Consider the following 16,883-nt stretch of genomic DNA (forward strand, 5'->3'; position numbering starts at 1 on the left):
CAAGTTTCAAAATAATTAAATGTGTTGGCAAAATTTGCAAATTGAAACACCGACAATAAACTTCTTGAGTCTATACAATGGTGCATTAATTTATACAGTAAAATTCTAACACTTTTGGTCGTTGCTAATGCAAAGCTTACTCAACGTGTATATTATTTTTTTCTGATATAAAGTAGTGATTGAAAATTTAAATTTTCAATCAAAATATTTAAATAAAATTTAAATAAAAATTTTATAAATAAATTATATATAATATATATAATTTATTTATAAAATTTATTTATAAAATATAATAAATTATATATACATTTTTTAAATAAAATTAAATAAATAAAATTTAAATAAAAAAAATAAAAATAATATACACGTTGAGTAGGCTTTGCATTAGCAACACATGCTTAATACCTTGTTGTTTCACCATTTTCTCGTAATACAGCTTGTACACATCTTGGCACGGACTCCAAAAAGAGTCCGTGCCAAGTTCTGTTCATGTTGCTTTCTCCAAATGCTGATATGACCATCAGAATGACAGAGTTGGAAACAGAATTCATCAGACCAGGCAACAGATTTCCAGATGTCAGTTGCTGACATTCTCATGCAAGCCAAAGTTACTTGTATCCCACAGTGAGCACAGGTAAATGACAGTCATTAAATGCTATAGCCTATATGAGATAATGTGTTGTTGTTGTTGTTGTTTGTTTTTTAGGAGCATTAGCAACTAAGGCCATATTGCTCCGTGAACATGCGGTGGTCATTCCTGACCTTTCCGCATCCTCCGTATTTGGTGGTGACGGGCTCGAACCCCTGAGATAATGTGCAGTTCCCAGATATTAGTTCATATAGACTACAGCAGTTGATGACTGTCACAGATTAATATTGGTCTTGCTGTTTCTATGTTGTACTAGGTGGTTAGCTGGGTTACCAAGCTGTGTTACTGCTATGTTACAAGGAAGACACGTGATACTCATCAGGGCATCAACCAAAAGTGGCTGTCCCAGGTGTGGCTGAACAGTGGTAGTTTTTCCACCACTAATGACAACCCAGTCATGGTAGGTTCATGACACCACAGAATGGGAGCACTTAACCATGTCAGCTATTGTCGAGATACTGGCACCTGCACATGTTGTCTCCACAATCATTCCGCATTCCATGAAAGAAAGATCTCAATATCAACCCATTCTTCTTTGCAGCCACTCAAACTGATTGCTACACATTTGAATTATAATCTTTTATCAGCTGCTCCTAACTTTAAGCCTTCTCAAACACCAGAGACGAGTTCATCCCTACACAATAGGTATTGCTAATATCCTCTTGTGTAGCAAGGGATTTTTGGGCCACCCTATATTAGCATCAAGGGGAACACCATTTATAATTAGTACTTATTTTATTATATTTTAAAGCTATTTTATACATAAATTTTTTAAACATATAATTTCTATTACTGAATTGTGAACCTACTATTACATTACATACTATTAACCTTAAATATAAAAATAAAGAAGGTTCATTTTTAATTAATAAAAACATGAAAAGGAATTGTGAACTGATAAATATTCTGGATTTTTCTAAGGACTTTTATTTCAATGTTTGCTAATATTGAAGTAAGTTCTCAAAATGTTGGGGACAGTTTTGTCACATTATTTAAATTTTTAAAAATAATTATCATTCATTTTCTTATTTATTTGTAATAAGCACTTATAGGTGTTATTTTATTTTGAATCTCAAGAAGTTACCTGTTGTACAACTTCAATGGATTTGTTAATATTGTTTGCTTCATCAACAAAGATGGAGTCACATCCTAAGATCATTGATTTCATTTCATCCATTTTTCTGTAATAAACCAAGTCAATTTGTTAAAAATTTGTATCAAGTTTTCTATCACTAGTTATAAGGCTAATAAAAGATGATATTGTCAGGTTTTTCACACGAACTGAAGCATTTTTAATGAATTATCTGTATTATATGACTATAAGGCACTTTCATCATATGGTAATCCCAACTTTAGTGTACATATTAAACCCTGTTTCCACTCATTATGCATGACTATTTGAAAGAAATGTGCAAATTGTATAGAAATTATCAAGAAAATGTATGGAGTACATGTGGGTATAAAAAAGAACATAATAGCCACATATAAAATACACTGCTCTGCCATTAGTATCTGAACACCTGCATATCTACAAATAATCTTTATTTCAGGAAAACTAATAACTTGTGCTGAAACTGTTAGCCTTTATTATCGCCTCTAGTCTCCATGGAACACTTTCCACCAGTTTTTTTGTAAATGTCTTCTGATAATTTCCACCATTCAGCCTTCAAAGCTGCAACCAGTTCAGTTGTTTTTTGGGCAGTCTCATCTCACATGCACCTGATGATCCAATTAATCTCAGACATCTATTTGAACACATTAATGTCAAAAAGTTGGGCTGTCCAGCCCAACTTTTTGACACGTGTTCAAATCAATCTGTCGCAACATAAGCACTAAGAGATGGAACATTGTCCTACTGATGCAGGTATGGGCTTCCCTGTAATGCTTCCACAATGCAAGTAATACAAATAAAAGTTTGTCCAAAATAACCAACAGTCCCAGGCCAAACCATTAAAAGAGCCTCAAATCTTCATGCTATCTAAGCCAAATTTATTACTGGGATGATATAGTCTGGCATGTCGCTTTCTCTGGGTATTCCCTGCACCCAAAAGCATGACAGTGAGACATGTATTGTGACTTATCACTCCAAAGCACAGCTTTCCACTGGTCTATGATTCAAGACCGACTACTTACGGAGCAATCTATAATCATTTCATGCTGGATGTCTTAACTCTATTCATTGTGGCACCTTGCATTCATAATCTTACTACTGTCTCCTTTAAGACCTACAAACATATTTATAGCTGTGTCTAGATAATGGTAGGGCAGTGTATACATAATAGTGCTGTATATAAAATATACGTTGCATATATGTTCATCCTGATGACTGACTTTTTCAAGGATCATGTTTTACTTATATAAACACTAGAAGAAAGGGGATGAATCACATTGGTCCAAATGATATCCATGATTCAGCTGTTGATGATCCTGCTCAGGCTTCTGACAAACTGAATAAGTATTTTTCATCTACATTCACATGAGAAATTCTTCAGGGAAGCATATGACAGAACTTTATCCAAATCTAATAGGGAGCTAAATGATTTTGTAATAACAGAGAGAAAGTGGAAGAAAAACTGTTGAAGTTAAACATAAAAAAAAGCACCCAAGGTGGATGGGATCTAGACACAACCAATTATATTATGGGAGGCAGCTAAGAAGGTAAGCAAACCATTAGCCATAATAATGAGAGCATTTTTGGATTCATGGGAAGTTCTCATGGACTAGACATGTGCAAATGTATCCCCAGTTCACAAAGGGAGATCACAGAGTGAAATGAGCAATTACAGACCTATTAGCTTAACTTCTAATCCAGAGAAAATAATGGATCACTGGTTAAAGAAGTAATGAAGGATCATCTAGATAGAAGTGCAGTTATACTTAAAACACAACATGGGTTTGTGAAGGGGGCCAATTTGATTTGATACTATGATGCAGTCACAAAGGGACTGGGTGCAAAAATAATTTTAATATCATATACTTGGATTTCAGGAAAGCCTTTGATACTGTTGCACATGAAAGACTGCTGTACAAATTGGAGCAGGCTGCATTAAGGGCAAGTTACCACTATGGATAAAGGGGTGGATGAGTGGTAGAAAATAGATATTGGTTATCAATGGTTGTTGTTGTTATTTGGTTTTTAGGAGCATTAGCAACTAAGGCCATATTGGATATGCGGTGGTCATTCCCTGACCTTTCCACATCGTCCGTATTTGGTGGTTCACAGACTCGAACCCCGGTCTAATCAAGAAGCATGTGCTACGCACTGCTGCTCCTGCCCACCTGGCTACAGAGGCGCCTGGTTATCAATGGATGCTGCTCTTTGCGGACTAATGTTATTACTGGGGTTCCCCAGGGTTCAGTGTTGGGCCCATTGTTGTTTTCTGTATTTATTAATGATATTGATGAATGCATATCAAGCTTAATGTCCAAGTTTGCAGATGACACAGAGGTTGGCAGGAGGGTCAATGACAGTAAATTACAGTATGCTGCTGCAATAGATCTAAAAATATTAGGCAGATGTGCTGAGAAATGGCAACTGAAGTTTAATATTGACAAATGCAAAGTACTGAATATGGGTAGAAGGAACCCCACAGTAACATACCAACTCTGTGGTACTACACTTAGGGTGGTAGAAAATGAAAAAGACCTGGGAGTAATTGTGCAGTCAGATATGAATTTTTCTGAGCAGTGCAGACAGGCTACCAGAGCAGGTCATGGGGTATTGTCAATGATATACAGGAATTTTTTTAGCAGGGATAGGGGAGTGATTATTCCATTGTATAAGGCAATGCTCATGCTACACCTTGAGCATTGCACACAGGTCTGGAAGACACATTTTAGGAAGGATATAGAAGTGCTGGAATGGGTACACAGAAGGGCAACCTTTCTGTGGTATACAAAGAAAAACTCACCACAAATGGTGAGGGGAACAAAAGGGTGCTCTTACCAAGGATAGGCTTCAGTTCTGCAAATTGCAACTTCTGGAGACTAGGCACTCAACTAGACTTTTGAAATTTTTTGTAAACAAGTTTATTGTGTAGAGGGATTTTACATTGGAAATAAGCAAAAATTTTGGTGTAAACAGAATCAATCCTTGTACTGAACAAATGATACTGGAATGAAGATATGTTAATATACAACAAAAACTATTAAATCTTTAAAAATAATTTAATATATATTTATATATTAAAGATATGCATATTGTATTTAATATATAGGTTTCAACCAGAAAAAATCAATCATGTACACTAATGTTATCAATGCAGCACTAATACCATTGTTAAAGATACAGTTTAAAAACAATTGCCATTGTAAATACATTTGAGGATAACTTTCTTTAGCCTTGCAATGCAATGCACTAGAGCATAAAGTTGAACCATGCAACTCGTATCCCAAAACTTGGATAAGGAGGGAGAAAAAAAAGAGGGGGCGGGTTCAATTTAAACAAAACATTGTTTTGTTTAAATTGATGAATGCATATCAAGCTTAATGTCCAAGTTTGCAGATGTGGTATTATTGATATGTTAATTTTAAGTAAAAATGTTTTTTCCATAGTTTTAAGTTTACTGATAAAAGGACAGAATTTTTTTTACCAATTTTTGATATAACCAGTTCATTTAAAGTTTCCAAATTTAAATGAAAAATTGTGACATTTCTGAATTCCTTATTGAATTCTCTCATCGGGCAAAGGGTCAAGTTCTGAAAATTGGTTTCTCTGGAGTCTTGACAACACAATTCAATATAAGGAATTCAGAAACAATACCCTTTAATTTGTATATTCAAATTAACTGGGTAAAAAAAATTTTATCCTGACTTTCAAATAAATCTAATTTAAAACATTAGATGAAAACGTGTATTTTCTTAAACCTAACTTAAAAAAGATACAATAACATTTAGTTTTTTGATACAGAAAGAGTACATATGCCTTTAATAATAACAAATAATTATGCCCAATTTAAATAAGTACAAAAATTTACCGATCTAAAACTTCTCTGAATTTCCCACAAGACACTGTTGATTGAGCCTGTTCTTGTTGGAGCTAGAAGTAAAAAAAAAAAGAAAAAAAAAAGAAGTACTTATAATCTCATATGTTAATCTAAATAAAGCCCCCCCCCCCCATCTTATATCCACATGGCTTACCCATCTATGCCAACAAAGGAAAAACCTGCGTAGTTTCTTCATGATGTCTTTTTAAAAATGGATTGGTGGCTCTCTTCAGTAATGACTCCCAAGGAATGGGGAAGAGGGAGTTAACAATGAGCATAAAAAGAAAATTTAAAAAGAAAAAAAAAAAAAAAAGGTACTTATTAAAAATTAGTTAAGAAGCTATGTCTGGCATGATGAAAATGATCTGTAAATTAAGTTTGTTTTTATTACTTAGGAAGAAGGGATTATGAGAGCAGCAAGAGACACCACTTTGAGAAGAGGGGGGGAAATGAAAGAAAAACATTGGTCTGATATTCAAATTTTCCAAGGTTACCTATAATGTCCCATAAAAAGCAGGAAATTTTGAAGAAACATGACATTTTTTACTGGAGAGTGCATGAGTATGCAATACAGCAAGTCCGGTGACTGCTGGGAAGTGTTAGACCACTGCTGTATAGAAGGGACCTCTGTTGCTCTGTCACTTCCGCATTTTTAGGGATCTGAAAATGTGAGCTACCAGAGAGAATCTTACAACAATCCCAGCAGAACAAGACTTTTTTTTTTTTTTTTTAAATACTCTGAGAGAGCCAAGGTGGCTGGCTTGAACAGTTTATATTTTCACTGTAGCTACTTTCTGCCAATTAATATACTTCTGCAGATTACAGAGTTTAGGGCTAAAGCCTCAGGTTACATAGGAAGTTGACTAGCGTACAAGTTAGTGCAATTGCATCATTTCTGTACATAGCCAACTACTTAAGTAGTTATAAATTGGCATCATTAAATATATCTCATATTGTGAATACCTTCACAACGAGTTACCATGAAATTGCACTACCTCAAATAAGTAACACTTCATCATAGAAGACCTGCCCACCCACAGATGAGGAACCAATAAGCTCCGAAACGGTGGCGTACGGGTGATGGTATCTGCTGAGAATAAGTAACAATAGTATTCTCCTATGGTGAAGCATTACTCATTAGAGGTAGTACAATATCATGGTAATTCATGAAGGTACGAGAGCAGCAATCTCATAAGTATATCTCATATTCACAATATGAGATATACTTATTGATGCCAATTTATAACTACTTAAGTAGTTGTCTACGTACAGAATTGATGCAATTGCACTAACTTGTATGCTAGTATATTTCCACAGTTAACAATGGGCTGTGCATTTTTTGTCGCAGCATACAGGCTGTCTTAGACATCTGGTCCTTAATGTAAACACATACAAAGAAGTTCAATGGTGTGAGGTTTGGTGAGCGGGCTAGCTACTGAATCGGAGTTGCATACGCCTACCCATCAAACTGGAAAGTGGAGATCCAAATATTCTTATGGGAGTGAGGAAGTGTGTGTCAACTTGTGTGAAGAGCATATTGCTGCTGGAATCATCCTGGGCAGTTTGTAGGATCAGACTGCTATTGTCCAGTATTTTTCAATAGACTAGACAAGTGATTGTTCTTTCTTTAAAGAAAGATGAGCCATGCACCTTTCTTGCAGCATGAAACATTAACTTTGGGAAGAGTTCCAAAACCATGCTGGGTGTTTTACTTTCCCCCATGTGTTCACCTTGCCTGTAATGTGCACTCATCACTAAACACAAAATATTTATTGTCTGGCGTCCTTGTTGTTAGCTCTCGATTCATGGTACCTCTCATGAAACAACCAGTCTCACGTAACCTTCTGTGCACACGTGTGAAAATCGTATGATGAGGAGGATGCCTGTGCGGTTTGTTTGTTTGGATTTTTTTGGCGCATTAGCAACTACGCCTGTGCGGGAAACGTTCCTGGTACAAGCGCAGAGCAGTGCGTCCATTAGAGTCTGCAGCTCCATACGCGAGGTGCATGTCGGCCAGTTCAACGTTCGAATACTCGTCCATCCTACTGCTTCTGAAACTGGTTCACAAATGCTGACTTCCAGCGGGATTGCTGTTCACGCGACCTCCTGTTCAACGTCCTCTACCGCATGACGAAGGCATTTCGGACTCTACAATGCTATGTGATTCCGATTCGTCTTTTTGCCCCTACACCTCCTGCAAGTTTGTCGCACTGGTAGTGAATCACCCTGTATATATATATTACAATGCTATATTTACTATAATATTTATTTATTTATTAGAAATTTAAGATGTTTAAACCTGTATTAGCAATTTTATTGGGTTTCTAACTTTTTTTTGGTGTTTTACTTTCCAGAATGAACTTGTTTTTTTTTTTTTTTGAGTGCTCTGCCCCTATCCCGATAAGCCCAGTTGTTTTTATTGTGCGAAATACCATAATGCAGAGATTTTTAGGAATACATGTATCGTGTTATAGCAGAACTGACTATACAAAGGGTACTAGGAAAGTTTTGCAATATGATGCAACAATGAATCACAGGAAGCTGCTTGTTGCTGCATGTTGAGACATGTTCATACGTGCATAGTAGCCGCCGCGCCAAGTCGATGGGCTCAGTTATTCATTAGTAGTGAGAGTGTAAAGTGCTTGCGATGGCATTGTGGTCACGAAATGAGATAAGGACAGTTTTGCGGTATAATTTCGTGCGTGGTTTAACCATAGACCAGTGCTTAGTAGAAATGACTCTTGCACTAGATGATGATTGTCCACATTGTACAACGATATTCAGGTGGTATAGAGAATTTAAAAGGGGAAATTTCACTCTGGAGGATTCTGAGAGGCCGGGAAGGCCACGAATGTCAGTTACGGAGGAAAACGTTACTGCTGTGAGGAAAATGCTTGACGAAAACAGGCGAGTGACCTACCAACAGATAGAGGGTACTTTGCGCCTAAATGCACCAGCAATTCGTTCGATTCTGCAAAATCATTTGCACGTGAAGAAACTTTGTTCTCTCTGGGTGCCGCATCAACTGACTGAAGAGCAGATGGCTCTCTGTTTTCTAACTTCTCCACTAATGCCGGTGTCCCCCCAAGGTTCAGTTCTTTCCCCCACTCTTTTCCTCTTGTATATTAATGACCTTCTTCCATTGATTGGAAATCATATCCATAGTTTTGCCGATGATAGCACATTGCATTCCACTTTCCATTTTGAGAAACCTTGTCCTGCTCAATCAGCTTCAACTTCTCGAAAATCTGCTACCAATTCCTTAAATGCCAATCTTCAGGTAATTCTCGAAAATCTGCTACCAATCCCTTAAATGCCAATCTTCAGGTAATTCTCCAGTGGGGCAAAGACAACTTAGTTGATTTCAACCCTTCTAAAACTCAGTCTTGTCTTATATCTCCCAAAAAGGATTCTTCTGCTCCTATGCTTATCTTTAGTGACACTCCGATTTCTAGGCAAAATGATATATCTCTTTTGGGGATTACCCTGACTTCTAATCTCTCTTGGCACAAGCACATTACAAAAATTGCTTCCTCTGCATCTATAAACTTGATTTTCTCTTTTGCTCTCAGCGTTACTTTTCTTCCAAACAGCTGCTCACTCTGTATAAATCGCAAATCCGCCCTGCCATGGAATATTGCTCACACATCTGGGCTGATGCCCCCAAAACCTCTCTCAGGCTTCTTGATTCCATTCAAAAGAGGGCAGTTAGGTTAATTAATGATTCATCTCTAACAGAGTCTCTCCACTCGCTGTCTCATAGACGTACTGTTTCTGCTGCATGCCTCTTCTACAGATACTTCCATGGGCACTGTTCTTCTGAATTGGCTTCTATAATTCCCGTTCTCTCTTTCAAAACAGCCGAACACATGCCGCCACCAGCCAACATCCATTTACTGTCCAACTTCAAATTCACAGAACCAACTTTTCATCTTCCTCGTTTATTCATTCAACTGCCGTTTTCTGGAACAACTTTCCTTCCTACATATTTTCTGAAAATTACAGTCTACAGAAGTTCAAGTCCAATGTCAACAAATATCTTCTTTCGTCTTCTCAACCTCCAACCCAAGCACGGTACTAAGAACTATAGGTTCTAATACCTCTTGTGTTTGGGGTTTACATAAAAAAAAAAAAAAAATTAATCTTCCTCCAAATATCCAGTTTCAACAAACCATTTGTGCTCTTGAGTAGTTTTTCTCAACTTTTACTACATTGTGGAGCACCACAATGTAGTGGTGCTCCAGTTTTCTGAGCAATGCAGACAGGCTTGCCAGGGCAGGTCATGGGGTTTTGTCAATGTTATACAGGGCGATTCACTACCAGTGCGACAAACTTGCAGGAGGTGTAGTGGGCACAAAGACAAATCGGAATCACATAGCATTGCAGGGTCCGAAATGACTTCATCATGCGGTAGTGGATGTTGAACGGGAGGTCGCGTGAACAGCAATCACGCTGGAAGTCAGCATTTGCGAACCGGTTCCCGAGGCAGTAGGATGGACGAGTATTCAAATGTTGAACTGGCCGACATGCACCTCGCGTATGGAGCTGCGGACTGTAACGGGCACACCGCTCTGCGCTTGTACCAGGAACGTTTCCTGCACAGGTACGCTCCTCATCATACGATTTTTGCACGTGTGCAGAGAAGGTTACGTGAGACTGGTTGTTTCAAGAGAAGTACCATGAATCGAGAGCGAATGACGAGGACGCCAGACAATGAGGAGAATGTCCCATGTCTTGCAGAAGGCAATCCGAGTACGAGTACTCGAGCGATAGGCCAACAATTGGGTATTTCCCAATCCACTGTATGGAGGACACTGTCAACAAACCAAATGAGTTCATACCATCTGCAACAAGTCCAATCATTGGAGCCTGCGAATTATCCACTCCGGAGGACTTTTGCTACTTGGTTTCTTCAACAGAAATGGTACGCAAATGCTGACTTCCAGCGGGATCGCTGTTCACGCGACCTCCCGTTCAACGTTCTCTACCGCATGATGAAGGCATTTCGGACCCTGCAATGCTGTGATTCCGATTCGTCTTTGTGCCCCCCTACACCTCCTGCAAGTTTGTCGCACTGGTAGTGAATCACCCTGTATAGGAATTTTGCTAGCAGGGAAAAGCAGGTAAATGTCTCTCTGTATAAGGCAATGATCAGGCCATGCCTTGAGTACTATGTACAGGTCTGGAGGCCTCATTTTAGGAAGGATGTAGATTTGCTTGAGCATGTACAGAGAAGGGCAACAAGATTGGTGAGGGGAATGAAGGGATCCTCTTACCAAGAGAGAGGCTTAAGCTCTGCAAATTGCAGTGGCTGGAGACTAGGCACCTGTGAGGTGATCTGATTGAGGTGTATAAGGCCTTGAATGGGTTGAGCATGCTGAATTCTGATGGGATTCTTCCACTTGTTCAGATTATGAGCCTAAGAGGGCATAAATTCAAATTGAGGAAAGACAGATATAGAATAGATGTGCGGAAATTTGCCTTTAGCCAGTGGGTGGTTAATTGCTGGAACAAACTTTCACGTCGTTGTGGAAGTTGATAGGTTAAATAAATTTAAGGTGGAACTGGACAAACATTTAGACGGATTTGTTTTGTAAATTTTTTTTTTTTTTTGGCTGATGCTGCATAAGCTCATACACTTGCTTTCTTGCATCACATGCCACTACTGCTACTAACCACAAAGTATCCCCTAATTTAACTAATTTAGGCAGAGTGCCAGAGCAAACACAGGTTGTCTCAAAAATACACGGCATAACTTCAGGAACGAGTTCCTCATATGTAGACAATAAAAATATTTTAAATCAACATAGTCCCGGAAATTCTTGGTTCCTGAGTTATTAACCAGAATGTCCTATCTCCCGCAGGTGATTTCCTTCATCACAAGGTACTGACAGAATCTGGTGGTTTTCCATTCCGACCATGTACTCAAATCAGGATCAAGCAGATATGCACTTTATGTATGGTTTGGCGGAAGGCAATGCTCTGGAGGCTCATTGTTTGTACCGCGAAAGGTTCCCAGAACGAAGATGTCCAGACAGGAAATTGTTTGAAGGTATCCATCGCTGCCTTTGTGAACACGGGACCTTTACACCTCGTGCTGCCGATAGAGGACGACCAAGATCTACGACTCCTGAAGTAGAGGAGGAGATTTTGGATGTTGTGCATGCCACTCCTGGAATCAGCACACGCAGAATGGCATGCAACTGCTGTTCAGCATTCGACTATTTGGAGAGTGTTGCAAGAACACCAACTGTAGCTGATGTGGAAACTCTTCACAATCGAATTGTGACAGGTTGTGAGACAATACGAAACATGCCAGGAATTTGGCATTGTCTTCGCAAGTCAATGTGAGGCCTGTATTCAGGCAGAAGGTGGACATTTTGAACAATTACCATAAGGTGATGTGAACAGTTAAGTGTCATAAACAGACCTACAAAACTCGGAAACCAAGCATTTCCGGAACTATGTTGATATAAAATATTTTTATTGTCTACATACGAGGAACTCATTCCTGAAGATATGCCGTGTATTTTTGAGACACCCTGTTTATAAAGACAGTCGGACCTCTCTTTAACAAACTTCCATATAGCGAATTTTTTTTGATTTCCCCCTGGTCATTACATTGAAAATAGTTTCCTTATAATGAAGAAAATTTCCGTAAAATTAACTGATTTAGAGAGACCTGGGTATGCATTGTTCGCACCTCTGGTCTTTAGGCAATAGAGCAGATGCTGTAGAAAGCACGAATTAAGAGCAAAAACATTCCACAATTTAGTGGTGCCAGTAAAACCTATATAATTGTCTTTACTGTACTGAGAAGTTACTGTGTCCACAATCATTGGAAAAGATTAAGGCATATTCCCGACGCAGACAATGGTTCTGGTCTCACCTGTTTTCTACTGAAAGCATCCTATGAGAGAATTAGGAGAGTGATTTTCCTTTATCCCAGAAATTCACCCATTGATTTGCAGAAATGAGTCATCCACATTTTCGCTAAATTTCACCTGTCTTTGTTTACATGGTAGGTACAAGTGGACCGTAAATTAGTTTTGCTTTAGCTGCTGTGCAAGTAACCTTACAATGTCTAAGAGAAAATCCTTGAGCACAATGGAAAAAGTGGAAGTGCTTAATAGCAAAGATTGAGGCATTAAAAAAAAAAAAAAAAAAAACCACTTTAAAATGTGGTATGCCTGCCAGTAGTGTGTCAACCATTCTGAAAAACTGTTTCGATTCTCAAATTGTCTTGAGGAAATGGAACAATTTGAAAGCATGCAAAATTATGCTTGTATGAAGACGCAGATGAAGCTGTTTTTAAGCGGGTAAAGTTGATTCGAGACCAAAACATGCCAATATCAGGGCCATTAATAAAAGAAAAGGCTATGAAGTACACGTGTTCTGGGGTATAAAACATTCCAAGCCAGTCCTTGTTGGCTGGACAAATTTAAAAAGTGCCATGGCTCACTTGAAAAGTTATTTTTGATGAAAGTGGAGTTGTAATCAAAGAAGACTGTACCATTGGAAAGAAACAGTTTTGAAAAAAATTATGGGGGAGACTATGAGCCCAAAGACATATTCAACGTTGATGAAACAGGTCTATTTTTGATGGTTGCCGAACAAGACAATGACACTGACTTTAAAAGGTGATAAATGTGTAGGTGGTAAAAACAGTAAAGAGAGAATTACAGTTTTGGTTGATGCACTAACCAAGAATAATTCTGGTAATGAAAAACTGAAGCTTTAGGTAATAGGCAAAAGTAAACAACTCAGATGTTTCAAATGGATTAAGTCATTTATCCATTTGAAACATCTAAATTTGTTGGACTAAAACAACAACAACAAAAAAAAAAAAAAAAAAAAAAATCTCGGATGACAAGTGAAATTTTTGAACAGTGGCTTTTAAATTTCAAGAGAAGGATGACGAAAGAAAACATAAAAATCGTGTTGATTGCGGACAACTGCCCTGCCCACCTTCACTCAGTAATTTTGAAACTTACAAGTGTGAAGCTTGTTTTCTTCCCTCCAAATACCTCATCTAAACTGCAGTCAATGGACCAAGGCATTATCAAGAATTTCAAAATACACTACTGAAGGCGCATACTGAAAATAGAAACCAACCAACCTACAGATTCTGTTATAAATTTGTAGATGTGCATATCACATCTGCAAATGGTGTGGAGTCAAGATGTGACAGAAACAATGATTAAGAATTGTTTTGCAATTGCTAAAACTGCCAATTAACAGTGATGAACTACAAGATTTTGAGCAATCTTTGGAAGAACTCCAAGCGAAAGGTTTGATCAGTGGAGAAATTGTTGTTTATGAATTTTTAGGAGTTGATAATGTTGTCACAGTAGCTGAATATCCAAGCAACTCCAACATTTTGGAGTATTCAAAGAACTAGCGACAACATCAACAAGTTAGATGAAAATGAGGGCAATATTAAACCTGCCAAACATGAAATGTTGGCAGAATTTGAAACCTTGTGTAGAGGCCTTCAGGGTGAAGAAAATGTGCCAGAAAATATATTTGAGTGTTTAAAGAAATGTGAACATTTTTATGAACAATGTACAGCAAAATCCAGTGTACAACAAAAAATAACCAAATATTTTACGAAATAATTATTAAAAGTGTACTAATATGAGGGGTATCAAAAAGTTAGTACACTGACCTAGATAAAACATCAGTAGGAAGATGCCGTTTTAAATATAAGTTGTTGTTTACATATTCAATAACTAATACATGAAATTTCATTCCTGTAGGTGATCATACACCAGAGGTGGCACCTGAAATCTGAGGAAGGATGCTATGTCTGACAAAGTGGAGTATCGAGCAGTGATCAAGTTCCTGCATTTACAGGGCAAGAAAGCTCAGGAAATTTGATGAAGAAATGAAAGCTGTGTATGGGCAAAATTGTCCATTCTATAGTGCAGTTGTACAAGCGTAGGAAGGCCATCAACACACATACTCACAGACAGTGAGACGGTTACAAAGGTTGAGCAGCTGGTGCTGAGTGACAGACACGTGACAATTCATTTCATTGCAAATGCAGTGGGAATTAGTTATAGGTCTGCCCACAGTATTTTACATGACCATCTGCCCATGTCTAAGGTCTCCACACAATGGGTTCCAAGATTGCTGACGCCTTTGCAGAAGCAATGTCGAATGTAATGTCAATTTGCGTGTGGCTTCGAACTACTGCAGCACCCACCCTATTTTCCTGACCTAGCACCATCAGACTTCTTGTTTCGAGTAATGAAGAAACCAATGCATTGACGAAACCATTGCATGAGACTTTGATTTGTCTCAGGAAGTCATCAATGAAGTGAAATCGTGGTTTCAGGCAAAAAGTGCTGACTTCTATAATCAAGGCATTAAATTGATCCATAGATGGGAGAAACGTGTTACTATACATGGAGAGTACATAGAAAGGATTAAAGTTCGTGTGAAGTTTCACATTTCTAGGGCTATTATTTCTAGGTAAGGGTATACGAACTTTTTGATACTCCCCCTTGAATATTGTGCACATCTTGTAAGTAGTTATTTCTTAATATGTATGAGTTAATAAATTAATTGTTTTAAAATATTAGAAAATTTATTTATTCCCATTTATTTCCCATCTTTTGCTATATTTCTGAATGTTGAATTATAGTATTTTTCGTTGTTGAAAAGGTCCTATTTCTTTATAATGAAATTTCTGTTTAACGAACTTTTTCAAGTGAACAATTGATTTTGTTATATAGAGGTTCAACTGTATTTTTACATTTTACTGTATGTACATATTACATTAGCTTAAAAACAATCCAAAAAATTAACTAAAAAAGATCTCACTCACGCTCCTTAGCATGGAATGAGTACTTGCAGTACACTAGCGCGCGCACACGGATGGGGGGGGGGAGAGGGAGAGAGATTTGAAGTCTTGACACTTGATTTTGCAGGAAAACCAACCACCACCACTACTACTACCAAGGCATAACCACAACTAGTATCCAAATACTATCACCAAAACACTTTTTCAAGTGTACACAATGTTCCCTAGATGGTATGTTGGGACTGCACAAGGAATTTAGCATTCCACAGAAATTCATATTAAACCAACAAGAAAATTTCTGAACATTTACTTCAGAGTTTCAAGTAGTCATTATTTTTGTAGCTTTTCATCATTATTATTGTTAGTGATATTAGAAATTATTATTTATTAGAATGTATGTACCTCAGAAATACTGGTGATCATCTGTTTGTCATGATTTTCAAGTTTCTGCTTTAAAGATGATATTATCTTGATAATTGAAATTATATCATTTTTCCATTCCTGAAAAACAGAAGCAAACAAAGATGTTAGAGCATAAAAAGTTGTTCCCTCCCTCCTTTTCCAAAAGGACTTAGATTTTAAAAATAAGGGAATAAAGTATTATCTGTTACTATATTTGGACAATATGTAGCATTTTACTTAAATGGTCTTTCAATCCAATCACAGTAATGATTCTTGACAATAAGTCAATTATGAATAAAAACAAAACACAGCATTACAGTGACTGGTGTAAATACAAGATAACCCTTGCTTTTATGCTTTCTTGCAATAGTGGATTGTTTAATACTATTAATTAAATATTATAATTTATAGTAGTTTTAAGTGACTTTATACATATTCATTGCGCTTATTCTCTAAGTGGCATAAATTGTTTTGTTAGTCTCTTTGCAAATAAATGAATTAATGTTTTTATTTAATTACATAATTTCTATTTAATTGTAGCTTAATTTATGTATAAAATTTCTTCCTTAGTTAATCAGTACAAAAGTCTTAGAAATTGAATAAATTTTTATTCTTTGCTTTAGATCAAATCTCTGGCACTTTTTTTTTTTTTTTTAGGAAAAAATTCAACATTGGATTGGAAGAAATAAATAAAATAAACTCTGTAGTTAACTGTTAAAATTTTAAATATTTTCAAAGAAAACTGGTTTTAATCATTTGTATTCTCATATGTTATATCTTAACATAAGTAGTAAACAGTGTCTGGTTTGGTTTTGATGGTGCATGGGCGACTAAGGCCATGATGTGCCAAGTCCATGTAAACAGTGTCTGTCCTATATTTCCACAACTAGTTCCTTGTTCCATGACTGCATCCCTTCCTGCCTCAACTGAGCCTAAATTTCTTTACTGCTGTCAATATAAAGGATTTTCACTAAGCTTATCCACATGTATATCTTGTTTCATTCTTAATGACATACCCATATGAAAAGGGTGGCGGAGG

The 16,883-nt window shown here is 37.1% G+C and overlaps 1 protein-coding gene across 1 annotated transcript in view; it reads right to left on the reverse strand.

Annotated features, from left to right (window-relative positions):
- LOC150077870 (kinesin-like protein KIF11) overlaps nt 1-16,883 on the reverse strand; it is a 257,452-nt gene that overhangs the window by 50,070 nt on the left and 190,499 nt on the right. The window contains exons 17-19 of the mRNA XM_090384389.1: nt 15,845-15,943; nt 5,626-5,687; nt 1,734-1,830 (exon numbers count right to left, since the gene is read on the reverse strand). Coding sequence (XP_090240515.1) covers nt 1,734-1,830; nt 5,626-5,687; nt 15,845-15,943 — 258 coding nt within the window. The remainder of the gene's footprint in view (nt 1-1,733; nt 1,831-5,625; nt 5,688-15,844; nt 15,944-16,883) is intronic.

This window comes from Mastigoproctus giganteus, chromosome 11 (assembly GCF_048544385.1).
Source record: "Mastigoproctus giganteus isolate SK-2022 chromosome 11, ASM4854438v1, whole genome shotgun sequence".
NCBI lineage: Eukaryota > Metazoa > Arthropoda > Arachnida > Uropygi > Thelyphonidae > Mastigoproctus > Mastigoproctus giganteus.